This window comes from Trachemys scripta, chromosome 1, assembly GCF_013100865.1.
Source record: "Trachemys scripta elegans isolate TJP31775 chromosome 1, CAS_Tse_1.0, whole genome shotgun sequence".
Lineage (NCBI taxonomy): Eukaryota > Metazoa > Chordata > Testudines > Emydidae > Trachemys > Trachemys scripta.
In genome coordinates this window covers 225,970,425-225,991,819 of record NC_048298.1, presented here as the reverse complement: position 1 = coordinate 225,991,819, position 21,395 = coordinate 225,970,425, and the positions used below count along the sequence as shown (strand labels likewise).

Here is a 21,395-nt window from a genome sequence, read left to right as displayed (position 1 = left end):
TCAGTAGTGGCATTTATGCCTGTTTATTAACAGTATAAATTCAAACAAGTTTGTTGTTGATCCTGAAAGCGGGGAGAATGGAAAATACAAAGGAGTCAAACTGCAAAATGCAGGTTACATCCAAAGGGAGGAGATTCTAGTGGGTGTAAAGTTGGATACCTAGAGGGAAGAAGTGGGGCAGTTAAGAGAAAAGGAGAGAGCTAGAGAGAGAATTAGTAAATATTTGTAATGCCATATTGACAAACTCTCTGGTGTGTGTAATATGTAAATAAAATGTGTGTGTGTGTGTGTGTATTTATAATAGTATATGACTCTCATGCCAAGAAGTCACAGTGCCTTAGTATATGAATTCAGTGTCTTAACTATCACATTCAGTTTTGGAAAACTAGAAGTAAAAGAACCCAACAGCAATTGCATAAGGATTTGGAGGGTAAGATATCAGGAGAGAAAAAATGATCTGTATGTGTGTGTAATGTTGGTGTTGGGGGTGGGAGGGAAATACTATCAGGGAACCCACAGGTGGTGTTGCAGAGGGATATAATCATGATCTATGAATACCATTAGGTTGACAATTTCAATAGAGAATTTTTCTATTTCACAGAACAATAGGACAAGAAGCAAATTAACTGAAGATAAAGACGGAAGAGTTGAGGTAAACTTTTACTCTGTGTGTGTGCGCACGTGCACACGTGTGCTAATTGTGGGTTAATCATGTTTTTATAAATATGGTCCTGTTTTGGTGGGGATGGGGGATGCAGAGGTGCACTACTCTGGGAGAATTTCTGAGATTTAATGGGTAAAACATGCTCTCACTGCATGCTGGGTTACCTTTGCTGGCCAGTGCATATGACTGGCAAGCCTGGGCCCTGCTTGGGGTGTCTTGCACCTCAAGGGGCACAGGGCAGAAGCACTTCATGTGCTTTGTGGAGCACAGGGACAGCAATTGTGCTTGGCTGTTGGGCAGGGTGAAGATGAGTTTTTCACAGCCTCCTTCCCCCATGTTTGCACGTTCACAGAGCATTTACATCTAGCTCTATGTGACTTGTAATTTTTCATTGTGATGCTGTTTTCATAGCTGCCTCCCAGCTGGGATGACTGACTGACTATATTGCATACAGATTGCTCTGTGAGAAAACAGTACGTTCATTTCTGTTGTTATGATTATTACTTCACTTCTTTGCATTGCTTCATTTCATGTTGGCACTATGGTATTAAGCTTTATGGCCATATAATCTTGGCATCAGAAAAGTAGTGCTGGTTGGGAAATGTGTTTTCTTGATGAAAATGGATTTTTGGAGGCTTTTATTTAAAATATGACAATTTTTCAGTTTTTGACCAAGAAAAATGAACAAATTCTTTTGGTTTTCATTTTTTTGATGAAAACAGAATTTTTTCCCCCCAAAATTTCCATTTAGTCAAAAAGGGATTTTTTAAAATAGTAAAACACTTTGGTGAAAATTTTTCAGTCAGCTTGCTGTAAGAAAGAAAGGCCGGTAGGCTCCATGCTGTGAAATTGAGCCTGGCACAAACGCTCGTGAAACACACAAACACAAAAATTCTGCAGCACACCTGTTTGGGCCTGATGACAAAACAGTGTGCCATGGCACACAGGTTGGGAAACACTGATTTAGCTTATGTCATTAGGGGAGGTGGTGGTGTTTGACGGGTTCAGTCACAGAGATCCCATTGGGACTGTCACCTGATGTGCTGAAATTATCTCTGAGCCCGTTTTCCCTGCCAGCTTGGGACTTCCAGAATCCTGTCTTGTTGAGCCAGACACGCTAGCCTGCTGCAACACAAACTTAACTGCAGACTTAACTGAAAACAGTTCAGCAAGTTACCTGCCTCCAGCAATCAGACACACAGTTTTACTCTGTATAAAGCTTATACAGGGTAAATTCAAAAATTGTTCACCCTCTATATCACCGATAGAGAGTTATGCACAGCTGTTTGCTCCCCCAGGTATTAATCACTTACTCTGGGTTTATTAATAAACAAAAGTGATTTTATTAAGTATAAAAAGTAGGATTTAAGTGGTTTCAAGTAATAACAGACAGAACAAAGTAAGTCACCAAGCAAAATGTAAAGCAAAAACATGCAAGTCTAAGCCTAATACATTAAGAAACTGATTACAGGTAATATCTCACCCGCCGAGATGTTCCAATTAGCTTCTTTCATGGACTAGACTCCTTCCTAGTCTGGGCCCAATCTTTTCCCCTGGTATAATCTTTGTTAGATCCAGCAGACATCTCAGGTGGTAAGCAGGAGTTTTCTCATGATTGGCAGCCCCCTTTGCCCTGGTCCACCCCCTTTTATAGCTTTAGCACAAGGTGGGAATATTTTGTTTGTCCCTATCCCCACCCCGCCTCATCAATGGAAAAGTACAAGGATTAAGATGGATTCCAGTATCATGTGACATGGTCACATGTCGCTGTTAGACTCCTAGTCTCCATTCTTCCTGGGCTGGCCCACATATACACAAGAAAGTTTGCAGGTAAATAAACCATTTACAACCAATTGTCCTAGTCAGTGGAGCCATCAAGATTCTAAACCATCATTAATGGCCCACACTTTGCATAATTACAATAGGACTTCAGAGTTATACTTCGTATTTCTAGTTTCAGATACAAGAATGATACATGCATACAAATAGGAGGAATATATTCAGTAGGTTATAACCTTTGTTATGATACCTTACAAGAGATCTTTTGCATAAAGCATATTCCAGTTACATCATATTCACACTCATAAGCATATTTCCATAAAACATATGGAACATATACAACATTCAGTGTTATGCTGACAGACAAACTCCTTCTGTTGACATATGCTAAACAAGGGGGTCTGCCAGTATAGCTGTGCTGGCTAAGTGTTTATAGTGTAGACATGGCTTTTTAACCACCATTTTAAAGAACCCAGTATCTTAAGCACAAAACTATCCTTCCTTGAGATCTTACGTGACATTGTACTACAAAATCCCTTTTCCCCTCATTTTTTCCCTCTAGTCATTTGTCTCTAAATTTAAAAAGTCTGGGCTAGTCATTGGGGAACGTGAATGGTGAAATATCTGGATTTTCCTCCTCTGCTCCCAATGACAACTCAGAGAAAAATGTTGAGCAAGACTTTTCTACCTCTCAGGTTGTCCTGCTGCTGCTGGCAATATGAAACAGACCATTTTCAGGGCCTTGTTTCATGCCTCATCATGCATGTGACTGCTGACTGCACAGAAAATGTAAATAGCTAACTGCTATGTATAGATAACATCAACTATTACACATTTTTAATCTCTGAAATTGCTGACAGTTTTACTGGGTCAGCATAGGAAAGAAGACACCAACCCAGTCCTTGGGTTCATCTGCCGGAGCTGTGTTCTTTAATTAGTCCTTATTAGATGAATAGTATCACATTTCCTCTTTGTGCCCCATAGCTTGGTTTGACTATTCTGCCTTTTTGTCTGTGTTAAAATTGCAGTGTTATTTAAATTGTGTGTGTTCCCAAAATTACTTAATTATCTTTCACAGACTATGGTTCAATTGGACAGAAACTTAAAGAGTCAGCAGTTGCCTTGTTCAAGATTTCAATCTGAATTTGAAATTGAGAGTGTGTGTGTGTGTGAGAAAGAGAGATGGAAAAAGCACACTTAGAAGCCAGTGGTTAATAGTAGATTCTTTGGATATATCTAATACCTACTGAAGCCACAAATTTTGCTTCAACAATGATTTTTAAAGACACACAATATTTAAAATTCAGAAATACTATTTTAAGAGAACTCTTGGAAAGAGATTTTTAATTATACAGTTTCTTTTTTACATCAGAATGGATGTTTTGATATCATTTGGCTTTTAGTTCCTAATCAGATATACTTCTTGCCTCCTCAAAGCAATGGTAAGTTCAAGATGTTTCAATATGCAAAGGATTTTGATGATACATGTTGGCCACGTCTGCTCTGAAAGTGGCTGAGGCATGATGTCAAGAGACCAAAATGTCCATATAATTATGTATAATGCCTTCATAAAAAGTGAACCAGATGTTGTTATTTTCATGAAAGTATGTTAGGGTTCACTGGTTTCTCTTTGGAATGTTAACTTTCCTGATCATTCACCTCAGGCGTGATCCATATGAGGGATTTAGTAAATAATGTCTGTGGCATGCTGTACAAAACACAGAGGAAGACATGAAGGGGGAGACTTTCAAAAACACAAATGACTTTCTATGATCATTAGGCACCTAATTGCTGTTTGTGCTTTTGAGAATCTCCCCCATAATTCCTGCCCATAGATCTTACAAACTAAGACTAGGCATGTTAAATGTGAAACCCTTTGGAAAATTAGATGTGTGGAGACCTCTAGGTCTACACAGCCTACTGCAGCAAGCCTCCCAGCTGCAGTTGACAGATTGGGCTTCTGCTAGTGCTCTAAAAATACCTCTGTAGACAGCGCTTTGAAGTTGTGGCTTTAACTGGAGCTTGGGCTCTGAAGCCCACCCCTCTCCATAGGCTTCAGAACCCAAGTACAGCCTGCACCAGAACATCTACACAACTATTTTTAGAGTGGTAGCATGAGCCCGAGTCTGTTGACCCAGGCTGGCAGATTTGCTTCCAGGGGCTGTGTAGATGAACCCAACCAGACTACCACAGCACAGGTAGCAGAGCTGGGGATGTCACTACTGGGAGGCAAGGGAGTTCAGGAAGGTTTTGTCAGCTGGAGCAAAAAGTCAGTTTGTTTGTCACAGTGGGATGGGAGCACTGAGTCTCCACCTTTTATTATGAAGGGAGAGGATCATAGTAGGCCAATGGGTGGGGGAGATTGGAAATACCTGCTAGAAGAGTGTAGTGTATAGGAATTGGGAAGTATCCTTTTAGTTTGTGAGACCTTTAGTGGCATTCACTGTCTTCTGTTTCAGAAGTCGCTGGAACCCTGCAGAACAGTTTCCCTGACACTTCTCACCCTATTTTCAGTTGCTTACAACTTTGCCAACTTCAACCATTCAGGCTGAAATTTTCCATACTGAATGTTTGCTTCAGGTGGAACTTCGTTGAAAATTTTCTGTCAAAACGGTTCAGCCATTTCTTAGAATGAGGTTAGGGAAAAATAAGTTGTGTCCATATTAAAAAATGTTGGTGATCTTTTCTAAACTAGCTTTAGCTGTTGGAACAGTGGTGGGTTTTGTGTCTCGGATGCTATCCCTGTGAGAAAACACTCCAGCGTGACCAAGTTTATAAGCCTTGGAAAAATCTTGGTGTGGGTGATGGAAACTGGGATTGGCTGGGCAAGGAGACTGGGACTGGGAGAGAGTGGAGACTGGGAATAGGAGTCAGGAGTTAGAGGAGGCTGGGACTGGTTCAGCAGGGAGAATGGAATTGCAGCCCAGGAAGGAGGAAAATCTGGGATTGGTTAGGCCAAGAGACGGGAACAAGGGCCAGGGAAAGGGTAGCTGGAGTCAAAGAGCCTGGGAGAGTTTGAGAGGGGAGACTGATATTGGATGAGCAGCCCAGGGTGAGAGACTAGGACTGGGAGCTAGTGTGGGAGGAGAGACATGGGATGAAGAGCCAGGAGGGGGGAACTGAAGTGGCTGGGCAAAGAGACTGGGAACAAAGAGTTGGGAGCGTGGGTAGCGGGTATAAGAGGCTACGCCTCCCCAAACAGGATGCGGTGCACATCCCTTTGGAGGTGTGCCAGTCTGCTGCTTTTGGATCACTGCCACCGAAAGAGTGCCTGAGCCAGGGCCCTTCCTGTGCTAAGCCCTGAGGCCCTGCTCCCACTCATCCTCTTCCCCGTGGCCCTGCTTGTGTGGTGCCTCTTCCCTCCCCTGCACCGCCTCTTCCACTGAGGACCCCCTGCCAGCTGCTTGCACCTCCGAGGAGTGAGCGGTGGGTGGGGGGAGGCCTCAGGAGAGGGGGTGGAGAGGCCCGAGTGGAGTGTGTGGGTGAGCCTCTGGGGTGAGGGCTAAGCAGGAGTGGGGCCTTGGGTGGAGCATGGATGGGGCTTCAGGGGGAGGAGGCTGAATGGGGCAGGCCACTGTTCGGGAACTTGTGCCCCATCCCCCCACTTCTAGGGAGCTTCCAGCGCTCATGCACAGCCTCTTCAAATGCAGGAGTCACTCACAACCAATGGTTGGTGGTGAGAGAATGAGAGTGTGGGGCAAACTGGGACTTGGACAGTGAGCTCAGAGGGAGACTAGGACTGGCTGGGAAAGGAGACCGGGAATGGGATGAGAAAGAAAACTGAGGAGTGGAGGCTGGGACTGGATAGGCAGAAGAATGAGACTGAGACAAGGATCCTGGAATGGGAAAGAGACATGAGAGGGACTGGTTGGAGGGGACAGGGCAGAAGGGATCAATTTTGGGTGGGAATAGACAAAAGAGACCCTTAGACAGTACTCCCCTCCAGAGCTTGTAATGGAACCCAAGGTCCCTGAGGGCCCCCATTCCTCTGCTGTCAGCAAATATCTGTGAAAACACTGGCAAAGTGTCCCATTCCCCTCTACTGCAGGTCCACATAGAGGATGACAACCTACAACTACTTTCCCTTAACCTGTTAGCTGAAGTGGCAGAGGTCTGGGCAGTGGATCTAAAGGTTCAAACCTGGCTGATGAATTATGTGGGTGTTAGTATTAGAGCTGGTCACATTTTTTTTGATGAAACATTTTTTCATTGGGTTTTGCTGATTGGTCACAATCGAAATGTTCTGTGGGACCATGTTGATTTTGATGAAATTACACTGGAAACTGAGCAGGCTTCTGACAGAAGAATCCTGCCTGGTTTTCTGCCAGCTCTCCCCCCTGACACGGCAGCCTGCCTGGCAAACTGCTGGAGCACCCCGGCTTTCAAGTTCCCAGTGCCTCATCAGGCCATCAGGTGGGCTGAAGGGGAGCCGAGAGCCTGGAAGCCCTGAGAGCCCTAGCTCCCAGGCTCGAGAATTCTTGGCAGCACAGGCCTCCAGGATCCGCAGCTCCAGGACAGTCTGCCAAGTGGGCTCTCTCAGAGTTGAGGCTCTTGTGGCTTACAAACTGCCCCAGAGTCCAGGCTCCCAGTAGAGCTGGGAGGAGAACAGTAATTCCATTTTCACAGAGAATGTCAAACTTTTCTGAATTGGAACAAGACCAAGTTTCAAAATCCACTGCAAAACATTCTCTGCCCAGCTCCAGTCACTATGATACCACACAATGGAGCTTCATTTTTTAATGTGTGCTTTTTTAAAAAGCTAGGAAATTACAAACACAAAATATGTTACAAGAACCTTATTCAGGTTGCAAAGTCAAGCACTGCATGTCACTCTGAAGCCTGGAATGTCTGTTGTGTCAGTGTGAAGTGATAGAAACAGCTACAAGCATACTTGAGAGTTCTTTTTGTTCAGAATATCACCAGGTTCAGTCATCACTGGGTTTCACAGTCTGTTACTGTCCAATTTTAAAATTTTCATACTTTTCAGCTTTACAAATTGCACCTGTGCAACATCAAGGCATGTATCTGTGCCATGCCAAAAGCCTAGACCACTGTGGGATCAGAGGTTACTCAGCCAATCACCATCCTTACTCTGTAGCTAATTTGCATGCAACAATTTAATTGGTTGTATGAGGGAGACTACAAAATGGCGGATTACTTGGCCCCACTGCCATAGTTCTTCCAAACCACACAACCAGCACACACAATAACCCCAAACACACACAGCCTCTCACTGCAGCACACACCCCTTATTCACCATCTACACAAATAAACAGAAATCTCCCAGCACAACTCCCTCTAAAAACGAATCAATACAATCAGCATACATAATAATGCCAAACACACACAGCCCCTCACCACAATACACTCATTTGCCACCCACACAATCTCCCAGCACAACCAACCACCCCAGACACAAATCAACACAATCACCCAGACAGCAACACAGCCAGCATACACAATAACCCCAAACACACAGAACCCCTCACGGTAGTGCACAACCCTCATTGGCCACCTGCACAAATCAAAACAAATCTCCCAGCACAACCTTCCTAGTCCCAAATCAACACAACTACCCACACATCCAGTACACACAATAACCCCAAACATCACTCTGAAGCCTAAATGTCTGTTGTGTCAGTGTGAAGCAAGGTAAACAGCTATAAGCATGGTTGAGAGCTCTTCTTGTTCAGAATATCATCAGGTTGAATCATTGCCGGGGCGGCTCTAGCTTTTTTGCCGCCCCAAGCACGGCAGGCAGGCTGCCTTCGGCGGCTTGCCTGTGGGAGGTCTGCTGGTCCCGCGGCTTCGGCGTACCTGCCGCCAAATTGCCGCCGAATCCGCGGGATTGGCGGACCTCCCGCAGGCAAGCCGCCGAAGGCTGCCTGACTGCCACCCTCACAGGGACCAGCAGGGCGCCTCCTGCGGCTTGCCACCCCAGGCATGCGCTTGGAGCGCTGGTGCCTGGAGCCGTCGCTGATCATCGCTGGGTTTCACAGTCTGCTACCATCCCTCTTTTAAGTTCTTAGCCATTTTTGGCTTTTTTACCACATGACTTTACATATTACACCTATGTGGTAGCACAGGCTTTCAGCTACTGGTGGATAGATGGAGCTACTATAAGGTGGGTGCATATATAAAATCCCTCTCATTAATATATATATATATACACACACACACACACATATATTAATGAGAGGGGATCTTATGTTCTTGAAATACTATTTTTACCTATTACCTTTTAAACACCGCTCCCCCGACTCCTACACTACAATTACATCCCCGGTATGAATTAACACTTGGCAACATTACAAAAATATTAAACCCATGTCCTAGAATTTGGGGGAAGGAGGGATTACTCCAGGGAAACATCAGAAAATACATGTAGAAAAATGAATGTTAATGATAAAGTTTGTATGCAGTGTAGCTGTAGTTATGTTGGTCCCAGGATAGTAGAGAGACAAGGTGGGTGAGGTAACATATTTTACTGGACCAACTTCTGTTGGTGAGAGAGACAAGCTTTCGAGCTCTGTGTAAGGTCAAAAACTTGTCTCTCTCTCCAACAGATGTTGGTCCAGTAAAAGATATTGCCTCACCCACCTAGTTTAACTATAAAGTTTAGTTCTTTTTCATGTTTGGCTTCCCCCCGCCCCTTTTTTTGTTTATTCCCTATTTTCCCTTTCTCTTTCCAGAAGCCTGCTTAGCAAATACGAGGCTTGAAAATATCACCTTGAGTTTTTATCAAGTTTTAGTGTAAGGTAATTTGTCCAGTTTTATAAATCTGGGATCCTCACACTGTAAGTCTCAATATTCGAGTCCTAGATTGTGAGGTGCTAAGATCAGATAATAATGGGACCCATATAAGTACCAGAGACTAGATGTACTGGATTCCCCAAATATTCACTAATCCTATGTGGCATCCATGGGACCATATAGTTCCCTAATTCCTGCTCTAAATATGATGTTTCTATAAAAATTCAATACAATAAGCCTTCTTTTGTTAAAATGAATTTTTCATGTGGTTCATCTTTTGCTCTCCTCCTTTCAGGCCATGTGTTCTATTAAGATTGAGTCTGTTGTGAAGGAGAAGAACAGGATGGGAGAGTGCCCAGTATGGGAAGAAAGGGAAAATGCACTTGTATATGTGGATATTAATTCACAGAAAGTTTGCCGCTGGAACTCAGTCACCAATGAAGTGCACAGTGTGTCTGTGGGTAAGACAGTGCCACGCTAAGTCTTAAAACTTGTTTGCTACTTTGTTTCTGGTTTTTTAGGTTGTTTTTTCCCCTGTGTTATAGTTGATCTATCTCTGCTGATAGTCATTTGTATGCAGTGGAGCTGTAGCCACGTCAGTCCCAGGTTAGTAGTTTGTCAGTTAGTTAGTAGTGTCATGCTACCTAGTATGGTACACAGCTAAGAACGCCAATCTCAGGTCAGACTGCCATAAAACAGGGCATGTTCCCCAAACTGGCAGTATAGTCTATCATAAGGTTTCACAAATGTGTACTTCCAAACTGCTATACTAGTTGTTATGTAGCCACAGACAGTCCCATTCAGGCCCTCTCGCCCCTCATACACCATCCAGACAAACCAGAGTTCTGTGATAAATGATTATTAAAATCAGAATCACATCTATTAGATTTTTCTCATTCCAAGGAACCAGACACATACCCCAGGTCAAAATATACTTCAGATCTTACCCCCAAACCATGCTGGTAGCCAATCCTTTAGTTACTAAAAACTAAAGGTATATATATATATAAAAAGGAAGAGCGTAATTAAGAGGTTATAATGAATCATATCCATTACAGTTGATTTCAGAGTTTGTAGATCAGGATAATAGCAGTGATGTTAAATCTGCCAGTTTGTAATGAATCTCTGTTTCATCTCAAATATTGGGGTCCTCAGTCCATTGTTCAAAGCTCTTCTTTGTTAGAAATCATAATTCAGAGATGTGGCGCAGGAAAGAAGCAAGGCGATGATGTCACACTCTCCCATTGATAACCTCCTTCCCCCCTCCAACCCATGGGTATGGAAAGTTCCTGTCTCAAACATGGAGTCAGGGATCACATGTTCTATGTGCCCTTGCTGAGTCATGAGGCATCCATTGTCTACATGCTCTCGGAGGCATCCTCAGGAGATGCCCACTGGAAGAGCTGATTCTTTTTAATGGCCCATCAACCATGGCTGGTCTTGATGTAAATCTGTCCTGTGGGTGTTACCTAGGAACACAACATGTTCAAGATACAAACACACAGCAAAGATCCATAATTTCATACACGATGATAATAAATATAAACAGGATAACTTTGTTTGCATAAGATTTATCGCAATTGTGCAACAGTGATGCTACATCAGTGATGTTATCTTACTGTACATATGGTGATCTTTCTTCCTATACAGAGTCACAAGTAGTTTATAGTATTTCATGCCATCCTTTTACTTTCTATTGAGACCAGTGAACTGCATTCCTACAATCAATTGTTTAGTAAGAGGTGGCCCAAGTCAACAAGACAGAGAATTATAGTTATCAAGGTGGCGGTTCGAAATGCATGGATCACTGTATCTAAGTCCAAAGTCAACACGAAAGGGCACAGTTTTCCCAGAAGTGGTAGATGAAATGGATTTTTTTCTTGGCTCTGGGTGCTTGAGTGTTTAGAAGTAGTGAGGAGCCTAGGAGAACACTAAGACTACAAGCTATGTTAATGATCTGAATGGAAGGTAATGTTATAGATGTGGTACGTTCTTCAGAGTGCTTCACTTCTCCTACTCACATTATCTCAGTCTTTCCTGGATTCAGCTTCAACCAGTTTTTCTCCATCCAGTTACTGATCTCAGCTATGATGGCACTGCACATCTAGTGAGACGGTGATGTCAAACTGGATATAGAGCCTATGATATAACATGATCTGACACTCACTGAATTTCTCCCGTTCCCCCTCTCTCTCTTGTTTGCAGATGCTCGCGTTGGCTCGGTGGCCCTTCGAAAGTGTGGGGGTTATGTCATTGCCTTGGGAACCAGATTTGCCTTTTTAAACTGGGAAATGGAGTCAGTAACCACTATTGCAGAACTTGAACAGGATAAACCAAACAACAGGTTCAATGATGGGAAAGTGGATCCAAAGGGGAGATTTTTTGCTGGTATGTTTCTGGCAGGATTTTCACTCTCAATGAAGTAGGCCTATTTCTAATGTGTATTGTACTTTTATTCTCTGGGAACTTGATTCTTCAGCTGAGCTTAACTCAGCAATAGGTGAAGTGTGTGAGAATTGGTACTTCTATTAATGCAGAAGCATGGACTCAGAAAGTGGTGTTTGGATGCCTCTGATTGTGAGACAGGTCAGGAGGAGGGACTCACAGTCTAAAGTGAGGCTGTCCTGGATGTTGCAGGGGCAGACAGGATTTCACGCATTCACCCCCCCTGCCCCCACACTCAGATTTACTTTATAGATTCAAATTAAAGGCCTGATTCTACAAACACTTGCTACCAAACACAGCAGTTACTACTGGGAGCAGATCCACAGAGTTGTGACAGTAATTTCTATGCTTGGCAGTGGTTCCAGAAACAGGTCCAAATGTGTTATGTCAACTATAGTCTGTCAGTTTATTATTCAATATTTACCAACAATAGTTATTCTAATTTCAGACTGGAGTTTACCATATTAAGGGTTGATGTGGTGTTAACTTTATTCTTATTTCCTAGTCTTGCAGCAGCCTAAAGTTAGAAAAATGAAAGAGAAATATTATTTTTCTATATATGCTGTTCATATCTGTATGTGATGAGTGGACAATCCCAACTTAAAAGTTGGCTCAAATATTGTAAAACAAGCTTTTATAAAATTTAAGACCAATAGAACGATTTCCACAAATTAAAAACAAAACTTAAATATTCCCCATGGGCATTAAAAACTCAATTATTACAGCAACTTGAAAGTGACTGTAAAAAAAAAAAAAAAAAAATCCACAGCACACCACCACCAAAACCTCAAGCAAACAGTGAAACTGGCTTCACTTTCATTTTTCCAGTAGAGACATGCAAAAAGTAAACAAGTGAAACAACTTTAATGGTGACATGTAAATCCAATTTACAAAAATCTTTCACTTCTGTTGTTCTAAGTCTTTATTAATAACCTAGGTAACAATACGTTTACAGTATATGCATTTTAAGTTCAGAGTCCCTTTAAGTAATAAAAGTATATACCCCAAGGAGAACATGAGGAGGTCATTATTGTAGTTACCAGGGTGTAAAGATTCTCCAGGCTGCTGTACTTTCCAATGATTGATCCCATTATCCTTTTAGGTACCATGGCTGAGGAGACAGAACCTGGTGTGCGAGCCAGATGCCAAGGTGCCCTCTACACGCTCTTTCCTGATTATTCTGTAGTGAAGCAGTTAGACCAGGTGGACATCTCTAATGGATTGGATTGGTCACTGGATCACAGAACCTTCTTTCATATTGATAGTCTGGCGTATGCTGTCCATGCTTTTGACTATGATGTGCACACAGGAAAAATCGGTATAGATGCTTTTCTTAAATCAGTTTTTAAATCAATGTAGTTTGATTTCCTTCAGCAAGAGCTGGGTATGTAATTGTCAGTGAAGTAGATGACAAATTATAAATTTTTCTGTTCACAAATTGTCAATAGAAAAAGAAATTCACAATCTATGACACAAAATTATTTGGTGAACATTTCTTGGATTCTAGCTTGTTCATGAACAGTTCATTGTGAGAATTCAGAATCTGTTTTGATTGGACAGCTAGGTCAAGTTAAGAGCTGACGTTAAGAGTTGCACAAAGGAAGCTGTTTGCAGTGCACAATCACAATGAATTGTATCGATCCTACAAAACCCATAAACAATGCTACATATTCTTGAGTGCCATCTACTGGTACACTTTCTATTAACTCTCATAAAAGATCATACCATATGTTTCTCTTCCCTGATTACAGAAGCATATTTTTAAAATCAGGTTTCCAGTAGGAATGCTCACAAGTATAAATTTACAGTTCTCCACAAATGTTCTGTAGCATTCATGTAAAATCCATGGCTTGGGCAAATATTCCTTGCTTACTACAGTCTTTGCAGAAAGGAGACTGGAGTGTGAGTACAACTGACCCAAATTCATTTAAAAACTTGAACAAACGTTCAATGAAACTTTTTTTTGGCCCATCTCACATAGCAGCAATTCAACTGAGACTAATTATTGTCATGTCAATTGTGATTCAAATGACTGAATTGGTTCCCTTTGTACACTAGTCTGTGCAGACTTTATGCATGTATAAATGAAGTATTTAGAAGTGGAATACAACTAGGTAGATTTCCTCTGCCTATTTTTATAAATTTCTGGTGAGAAGATTTTTTCATGACACCTATCTTTCCAAAATATGAAAGCACTGTGAGTCTGAATCTCCTTTCACCCTGGTTTTATACCGGCAAATGTCCATTATGGCTGCAAACTAGGGTCCTGATCTTACATTATAATCCAAACAGGTATACTGCTGCACCTGGGAAGAGCCCCAATGACTTCACTGGGTCAATGGGACTCCATGTGGGCATAGCAGTCTGCACAGAACACCACACTGGATTGTGGTTTAAGCATGTAAATCTATCTCTGTGTCTAGTTTGACCATCATGTCCTTGGTGTCCAAAGCCCAATTAAATAATGAGTTTATAGCTGGTCAACAAGAAGCCAGTCTCTCTTTGTGTTAAAGTGGCTTCTTGGTCTTTGTCTGGGAGAGATTATGTATTAACTACATTTAAATTAAGTAGTTCTGTGATTTGAATATGAAAAAAAACACACAGGCAGAGATCAGTGGTGAGTACCTAAAATAAAGTCATTGTGCTTGTGATAGTCATAAACTGGCCTAGGGCTCATACGTTGAGCAATATGGATAGAACAAATTCTTCAACAGCAAAGATCTGTACTCCATGCTTGGTAAAAGCATAGGCATCTGAATTCAGTATAGCCTCAGACAACAGTTCTAATGGCTGTTTATTTTTATCAGACTAACTGTGCCCCATCAGCCATCTCTAGGCACATGTGCAAATCAAATTTTGATGTCTGCCTTCATCACAAAAATGAGTTGCTTTGTTTGTAAGAGCATTTAGGAGACTGTGGAAGATGTTAAATGCATTTGTTAAATTAGCATATGGTACAGTGAAGCTATCACAATGGTATAGCTAACCTATCACATTCAGTGTTGACTTCATAATTCCTTCCACAGCCTGCTGTAAAGTTTTGTACCAATTAGAAAAGGAGGAACAAATGCCTGATGGAATGTGTATTGACGCAGAAGGGAAACTTTGGGTGGCCTGTATTGATGGAGGGAGAGTGATCCGTATAGATCCTGAGACAGGTAAGCCCTCACAAAGGTGAGCTGGAATTCTGTATTAAATAACCCAATTTCAGGATGGCAATCACCTGTGCCACATGCATTGCTTGAGGCAGGCTCCCTCTGTTCTATTGGGGTTGGCTTATTTTGTATTAAGTGTTCTGTTTGTGGCCTATTCTGATAACAGATCACTTCCCCTGGGGAGTAGGCACAAGAAAATGGCAACAACCATAAACTCATAATCAACCTGTCAACATCCACAAATCTAACTCATTATCCTCCGTCGAATCCCTCCTTAAAATTCTCCTTTGCCATAATGCCTACAAAAAAAATTGGCAACAGTTAGACTGCTGAAGTGCTGAGTCCATAGCCTATCATGCTGACCAATAGTGTCTCATTGTTTCCTTGTACTCCCAGCTCTGTTTGTCTCCATCTGTTGTCTCTTGTCTTATACTACATGCAGTTCTGGTTACCTCATCTCAAAAAAGATATATTTGAATTAGAAGAGGTACAGAGAAGGGCAAAAAAAATTATTAGGGGTATGGAACCGCTTCCATTGGAGGAGACATTAAAAAGACTGGGACCTTTCAGCTTGGAAAAGAGAAGACTGAGAGGGGATAGGAGAGAGGTCTATAAAATCATTAATGGTTTGGAGAAAGTGAATATGGAAGTGTTATTTATCCCTTCATATAGCACAAGAACAGGAGTCACCTGATGAAATTAATAGACATCAGGTTTAAAACAAACAAAAGGAAGTATTTCTTCACACAACGCACATCAACCTGTGGAACTCATTGCCAGGGGATGTTGTGAAGGCCAAAAGTATAACTAGGTTCAAAAAGAATTAGATATGTTCTTGGAGGATAGACCCATCAGTGGCTATTAATCCAGATGGTCAGGGATATAACCCCACGCTAAGGGGGCCCCTAAACCTGACTGCCAGAAGATGGGATGACAGGCCCTGTTCTGTTCATTCCCTCTGAAGCATCTGGCACTGGCCACTGTCAGAAGACAGGATAGTAGGCTAGATGGACAATTGATCCGAACCAGTGCGGCCATTCTTAAGTTCTTATATTGATGTAAGCTTTTTGTGGGAGGGATTGTTCTGTGTTTGTACAGCACCTAGTACAATGGGGTCCTGGTCCATGGTTGGGGCGTCTAGATGCTATGACAATACAAATAATGAATAGTAAGAATGAATAATAACAAGTAAAATGTGGAATCATTCAATGGTAGTCCTTCCAGCCCAAGTTCAGTCGTGCCATGGATACAATGCTGTATTTTCAGTTTGCAAACAATGAATGTTGGGTGTGATTGCAGAAGAAGATGGGGAACTGGATAAAGGCCATGAATTAGCAAAGCTCTCATGTATGTGCTTCAAGTTAAGTATGTACTTAAGTACCTTGTTGAATTAGGACCAAAGCAATTGGAGTTTGTAAAATTTTGCTTTAAATGAGAAATTTTGGAAATTGAACCTTCATTATCTGGATAATGGCACAAAGGTTTTGTGATGGCGTCCAAAAACCATGACAAAATGCTGAAATCATGAAGCAGGTTGAAAAGGTAAAAATGAAGCTTGGCTCCATGAAAGACAAGTTTAGAATTGAGAAGCTGAGGTTGGTGGGATATTCTGAAGAGTTTGGAATGCTTGGTGTTGCTGCACCCAAGAGATTTGAAGAGATCATCTGCATGAACTGAAGTTTGGGATGAATGCTTCCTTTCTGTCACGCACAATTACTGTTTGTTACTCTGGCACAATCCACCACTCTCCTGTCTCCTCACATTCCAAGTCCCTCCTAAAAACTCACAGGAAGGGAATAAAATCAAACCTTAAATAAAAAAGTCTTAGTTACACTTTTTCCAGGCCTGAACAATCCTGTCTTCCTTCTGCTTATTAGATGGTAAACTGTTGAAGGTACTAGGGGGACTGTAGCCATCTTGGAAATCACTGGACTTTAGGAATCTAAATATCTTTGTGGATCTGGGCCCTTGTGCATTGTCAAGAGCTAAGAACATTGCCAGCACTTAATAAATAATAGTACACATCTACCCCAATATAACACGGTCCTCCGGAGCCAAAAAATCTTACCGCGCTATAGGTGAGACTGCGTTATATCGAACTTGCTTTGGCCCCCCTGCTCCTTGTCCCCTGACCGCCCCCTCCAGAGACCCCCATCCCTAATCACCCCCAGGACCCCACCCCCTTACCCAACCCCTCTGCTCCCCTGGCCCCTATCCACACCCCCTGCCCCCTGACAGGCACTCAGCGGCGGGAAGCGGAGCAGCCCGGCCCCAGCCCGCTCCACTCCGCCAGCTCCCAGCTGCGGCGCTCCACTTCCTGCCACTGGTGAGTACCGGGGGGCATCCTTTCCCGATCCTCCCCGCACTCACCGGCAGCGGGAAGCAGAGTGCCCCGGCTGGAAGCTGGAGCACTGCTTTACAGCGTTGTATGCGAACCCGTGTTATATCGGGGTAGAGGTACTATCACTGCTAATTGGACACTGAGGCTTTAACTATGAGTTAAACATCTTGGGATCAAGCCCTCAGCTGGTGTAAATTGGCACAGCTCCATTGACTTCTGGGAGCTATATTGATTTACACCAGCTGAGAATTCTGATTCCATATGTGTTTGATTACTTGCCATATAACTCTGTTTCTCTATGGGCATGTCTACACAGGGATAAAAACCCCATAGCTGGTCCAGGGCAGCTGAATTTGACCCAAAGTATCTAGGTTTGGGTACTCTATGGTACAGTCCCTTATGTTTGCTTTTTAAACTTGCAATTGATTTAAGAGTCTCTTCAGTGCTGAAACACCTTCATGATATGCTGTTTCAAGACTAGTGCTTCAGTCAACACATGGCCTGTCTGTTTCTGATCTCACTGCCTCACACACCGTAGTATTGCCTGCACGTGAAAAAGGAAATGGAGCAGTGTGGAGACAGAAGACAGAAGCTTTGCTAAAAGTAAAATGTAAGAGATGGTGCCGTCGAATCAATTGAGCACATTTCCCCATAGACTGTCCTTACGGAAACTGCTTCTTTCTGATGGGGAAACACTATATTCATATTGTAAAAGGCTCAGTCTGACAATCACAGTACTGGCTGTCCAGTTGGTTAACAACAAATTACATGTTACATTTTCCCCAGAAAGTTTAAAGTAAGTAAATATATTTTCCTCCAGGAAAAAGAATCCAGACTGTGAAGCTGCCTGCTTCAAGGATCACCTCCTGCTGCTTTGGTGGAAAAGATTATTCAGAAATGTATGTGACTTCTGCCTATGATGGGCTAGACAAGGCAGCTTTGGCAAAGGAACCTCGGGCAGGGGAGATTTTCAAGGTGATTGGATTTTGTTTCTTTCAGTAAAAAGATTTAAACATTCTAGGTTGGTTAGTGCTGGTTCAAATCTGGCACCTCTGCCCCCAGATTTAAATGCAGCTGTGATCCTCATGGTTCTGGACTTTCATATCCTTTATAGTTTTGTTCAACCTTTTGGCCCTTACTTCTTTTTATATGTTGTATCAGTTTTGCAAACATCACTCTTTTTTTCTATTGTACTGTCATAAATTATGTATGTTCTCTCATTTTGAATAGTCCCAGGGTAGCTACATTTTTATAAGACAACTAAAACTTTTTTATTAAAACCCAATGACAGCAGGGCAAAAACATATTAAGAAATGTTTGTTTACTCCCTTACAAGTGAGTGACATGTTTCAGCTAATTAATTATTACATTTCTAGCTATAGCTAGTGAATTCAAAACTACTCTCTCTTTGTTGGTCATTTTGTTTCACCTTTGGGTGTATTGAAAAAATATTTGCTGGGAGAATAGAACACAATTCACAGATTGCAGTCAGAGTCAACACTTAGACCTTGCCAATGCTTGCAGTGGCATGTAGGTTACATGTAGCTACGTGCCACAGTAAAAGGTAGGCTGCATCCAAATTCACTGAGATGTGTAGCTACACATGGCAGTGAAAGGCTCTGAAAGGCAGCAGGGAAAGCCTTCTCCTGCTAGGGCCAGCCTAAGGGAAAATGGCACCCTGGGCGAACTTGTATTTTGGTGCCCCAGCCCCCGCTGCCTCCCCGTCCATTCCTCCATTGCCCCTGGCCCATGCTGCCTCCCCCGGCTCCTGACCCATCCCCTCTGGCCCCTGCTGCCTCCTTGTGCTCCCCATCCATCCCCTCTGGCCCCTGCTGCCTCCCTGGGCTCCCCACCATGCACCCTCATTACTCCTGGCTCCTGCTGCTTCCCCAGGCTCCCGCTCATCGTCCCCAGACTCCACTGCCTCCCCCACCATTGCCCAGAGCTCCCTTCCACGGGCTCGCATCCCAGACTCTTCTCCTGCCCTGTTCCATGCCTCTTGATCACTGTGCCTCCCACCCCCCAATCACAGCATGCTGGACAGTCACCAATGTCACCCACCCATAAGGTCAGCCCTGTCTTCCGCTGTCAGAGCCTTTCACTGTGGAGAGGAAAGTCTTTGGCAGCGGGACACTACACTGCTAACAATAGCAGTGTAGATGGGGAGGCACAGCTTGGATGTGTAGAGAGCGGTATAGGATATTTACCCTACTATTCAGGCGTGTCTGTACTGTGCTCACCTAAGCAGTGCCTCACCATCTACACTGCTATGTATACCCATGCTAGGTGGGGACGCAGTGTCTGTACTTTACGCACCACCACAACGACAATAGCATGAAATGAAAGGGTAGTTACTGTGCTACAGTGGGTAAAATACAAGTATATCATCAGTCTAGAGACACTTTGGAAGGATAGTCCAGTGATTAGGACATGAGTCTGGGATACCAGAAACCCAGATTCAATTCCCTGCCCTACCACAACCTTCCTGTGTGATTTGGAGCAAATCACTTAGCCTCTCTGTGCCTCAGTTCTCCAACTGTAAAACTGAGATGGTACTTTTCTACCTCACAGGGGTGTTGGGAGAATAATTACAGTAAAAAGACTGTGAGGCACTCAGACCCTATGGTAATGGGGGCTATATAAACCCTAACACAGATAGTTTGTAGAACAGGAGAATTACTGAATTGTGTTCTATGATCTGGAATCAACCTTAGGGTTTTGAACTGCTGCCAATCACTATTAGCAATTGTAAAGTCCCTCCTGAACTTAATGGAGTCACGTGGCTCTTCTCCCTTTTCAGATTATAGTGAGCTCTACTTGGGGGTAGAGTTTTTTAGGGATGTGGGCAGGTTAATAAATTATAATGTGTGTTCTGATTGCGTGAGATATGAATGCTTCCAAAGCAATCAATTAGAGATTGACCTTTTTTCTTTTTCTTTTTAAACAGATAACGGGCCTGGGTGTGAAAGGAATCCCACAATATTCATACGTTGCTTAAATATTAACTATTTATAGCAAACAAAATAAATGTATGGCCCATGCAGGAGCAGTTTTGAACAGGAACTGTTCACTGAATTGCAAAACTATCTATCTGAATATTTTTCTATGCACCTTTTGGAGCTTAGAACTAATTTTTTCTTCTCCATGTTTGGTTCTACAGCATGGTACCAGAGTGGAATTTTAGCAGAAGCAGATAAATGAGGTAACCCTAGAAGCGAAAACAGATTTTCAGAATGTGTAGGCTTGTAAAATTTCTTATGATCTTGCATAAGCCTTCTTTATTATTTACTCCAGCATTCCTAGTTTAAAAAAAAAAATTCTTATGGCCAGTTCTGCCCTGGCCTACTTATGTAGTTCTGAAGGCAGAATTTGATTTATGTTTTCATGTTACAAAGATGTAATTGTAATGAGATATGCTCCGATTTACATTACTTTTTCAAGTGTGCTGACGGTTCTTCTGCTTTTGGATTTCCCATAAGGGTCTATTTTTGGCAGTCCTACTTCTCCATTTTTAGTTATTTATTTTGCCCCACTGAACCTTTTGTCCTTTCACGGTCTTTATTTCTGTCTTGTCTTTTTAGTTGAGGCCAAATTCTGTGCAGTTGAAAATAAACTGTGATCATGTTACAAAGTGTTTTGAAAAAGTTCTTTTGAAACACAAATGATCCTGGGAACACTGTATGAATGTGAACACACAGTCAGCATACACTCAGGCCTTGAGATATAGGCTTAACCTATTACATTGCTGTCTGATGCTCTATATAATCTCTCTGGTAGAGAGAGAGGGAAGGAGGATAGAATCATAGAATATCAGGGTTGGAAGGGACCTCAGGAGGTCGTCTAGTTCAAACCCCGCTCAAAGCAGGACCAATCCCCAACTAAATCATCCCAGCCAGGGCTTTGTCAAGCCAGGCCTTATAAATCTCTAAGGAAGGAGATTCCACCACCTCCCTAGGTAACCCATTCCGGTGCTTCACCACCGTCCTAGTGAAATAGTGTTTCCTAATATCCAACCTAGATCTCCCCCACTGCAACTTGAGACCATTACTCCTTGTTCTGTCATCGGCCACCACTGAGAACAGCCGAGCTCCATCCTCTTTGGAACCCACCTTCAGGTAGTTGAAAGCAGCTATCAAATCCCTCCTCATTCTTCTCTTCTGCAGACTAAATAATCTCAGTTCCCTCAGCCTCTCCTCATAAGTCATGTGCTTCAGCCCCCTAATAATTTTTGTTGTCCTCCGCTGGACTGTTTCCAATT

At 42.7% G+C, this 21,395-nt stretch overlaps 1 protein-coding gene across 3 annotated transcripts in view; it reads left to right on the top strand.

Moving 5' to 3' along the window:
* The window catches only part of LOC117870589 (regucalcin-like), a 36,116-nt gene extending 15,170 nt beyond the window's left edge, over positions 1 to 20,946 (top strand). For 2 of the 3 annotated variants that reach the window (XM_034757799.1, XM_034757791.1), the window contains 7 exons: positions 602 to 652; positions 9,492 to 9,657; positions 11,402 to 11,584; positions 12,744 to 12,959; positions 14,668 to 14,799; positions 17,958 to 18,112; positions 20,085 to 20,946. In XM_034757799.1, the coding sequence (XP_034613690.1) occupies positions 9,495 to 9,657; positions 11,402 to 11,584; positions 12,744 to 12,959; positions 14,668 to 14,799; positions 17,958 to 18,112; positions 20,085 to 20,135 (900 nt within the window). In that variant the 5' untranslated portion in view covers positions 602 to 652; positions 9,492 to 9,494 and the 3' untranslated portion in view covers positions 20,136 to 20,946. Of the gene's footprint in view, positions 1 to 601; positions 653 to 4,900; positions 5,080 to 9,491; positions 9,658 to 11,401; positions 11,585 to 12,743; positions 12,960 to 14,667; positions 14,800 to 17,957; positions 18,113 to 20,084 lie in introns of those variants that run through there. The other variant, XM_034757806.1, reaches the window with a different exon arrangement.
* The last annotated feature ends 449 nt before the right edge of the window (positions 20,947 to 21,395 follow it).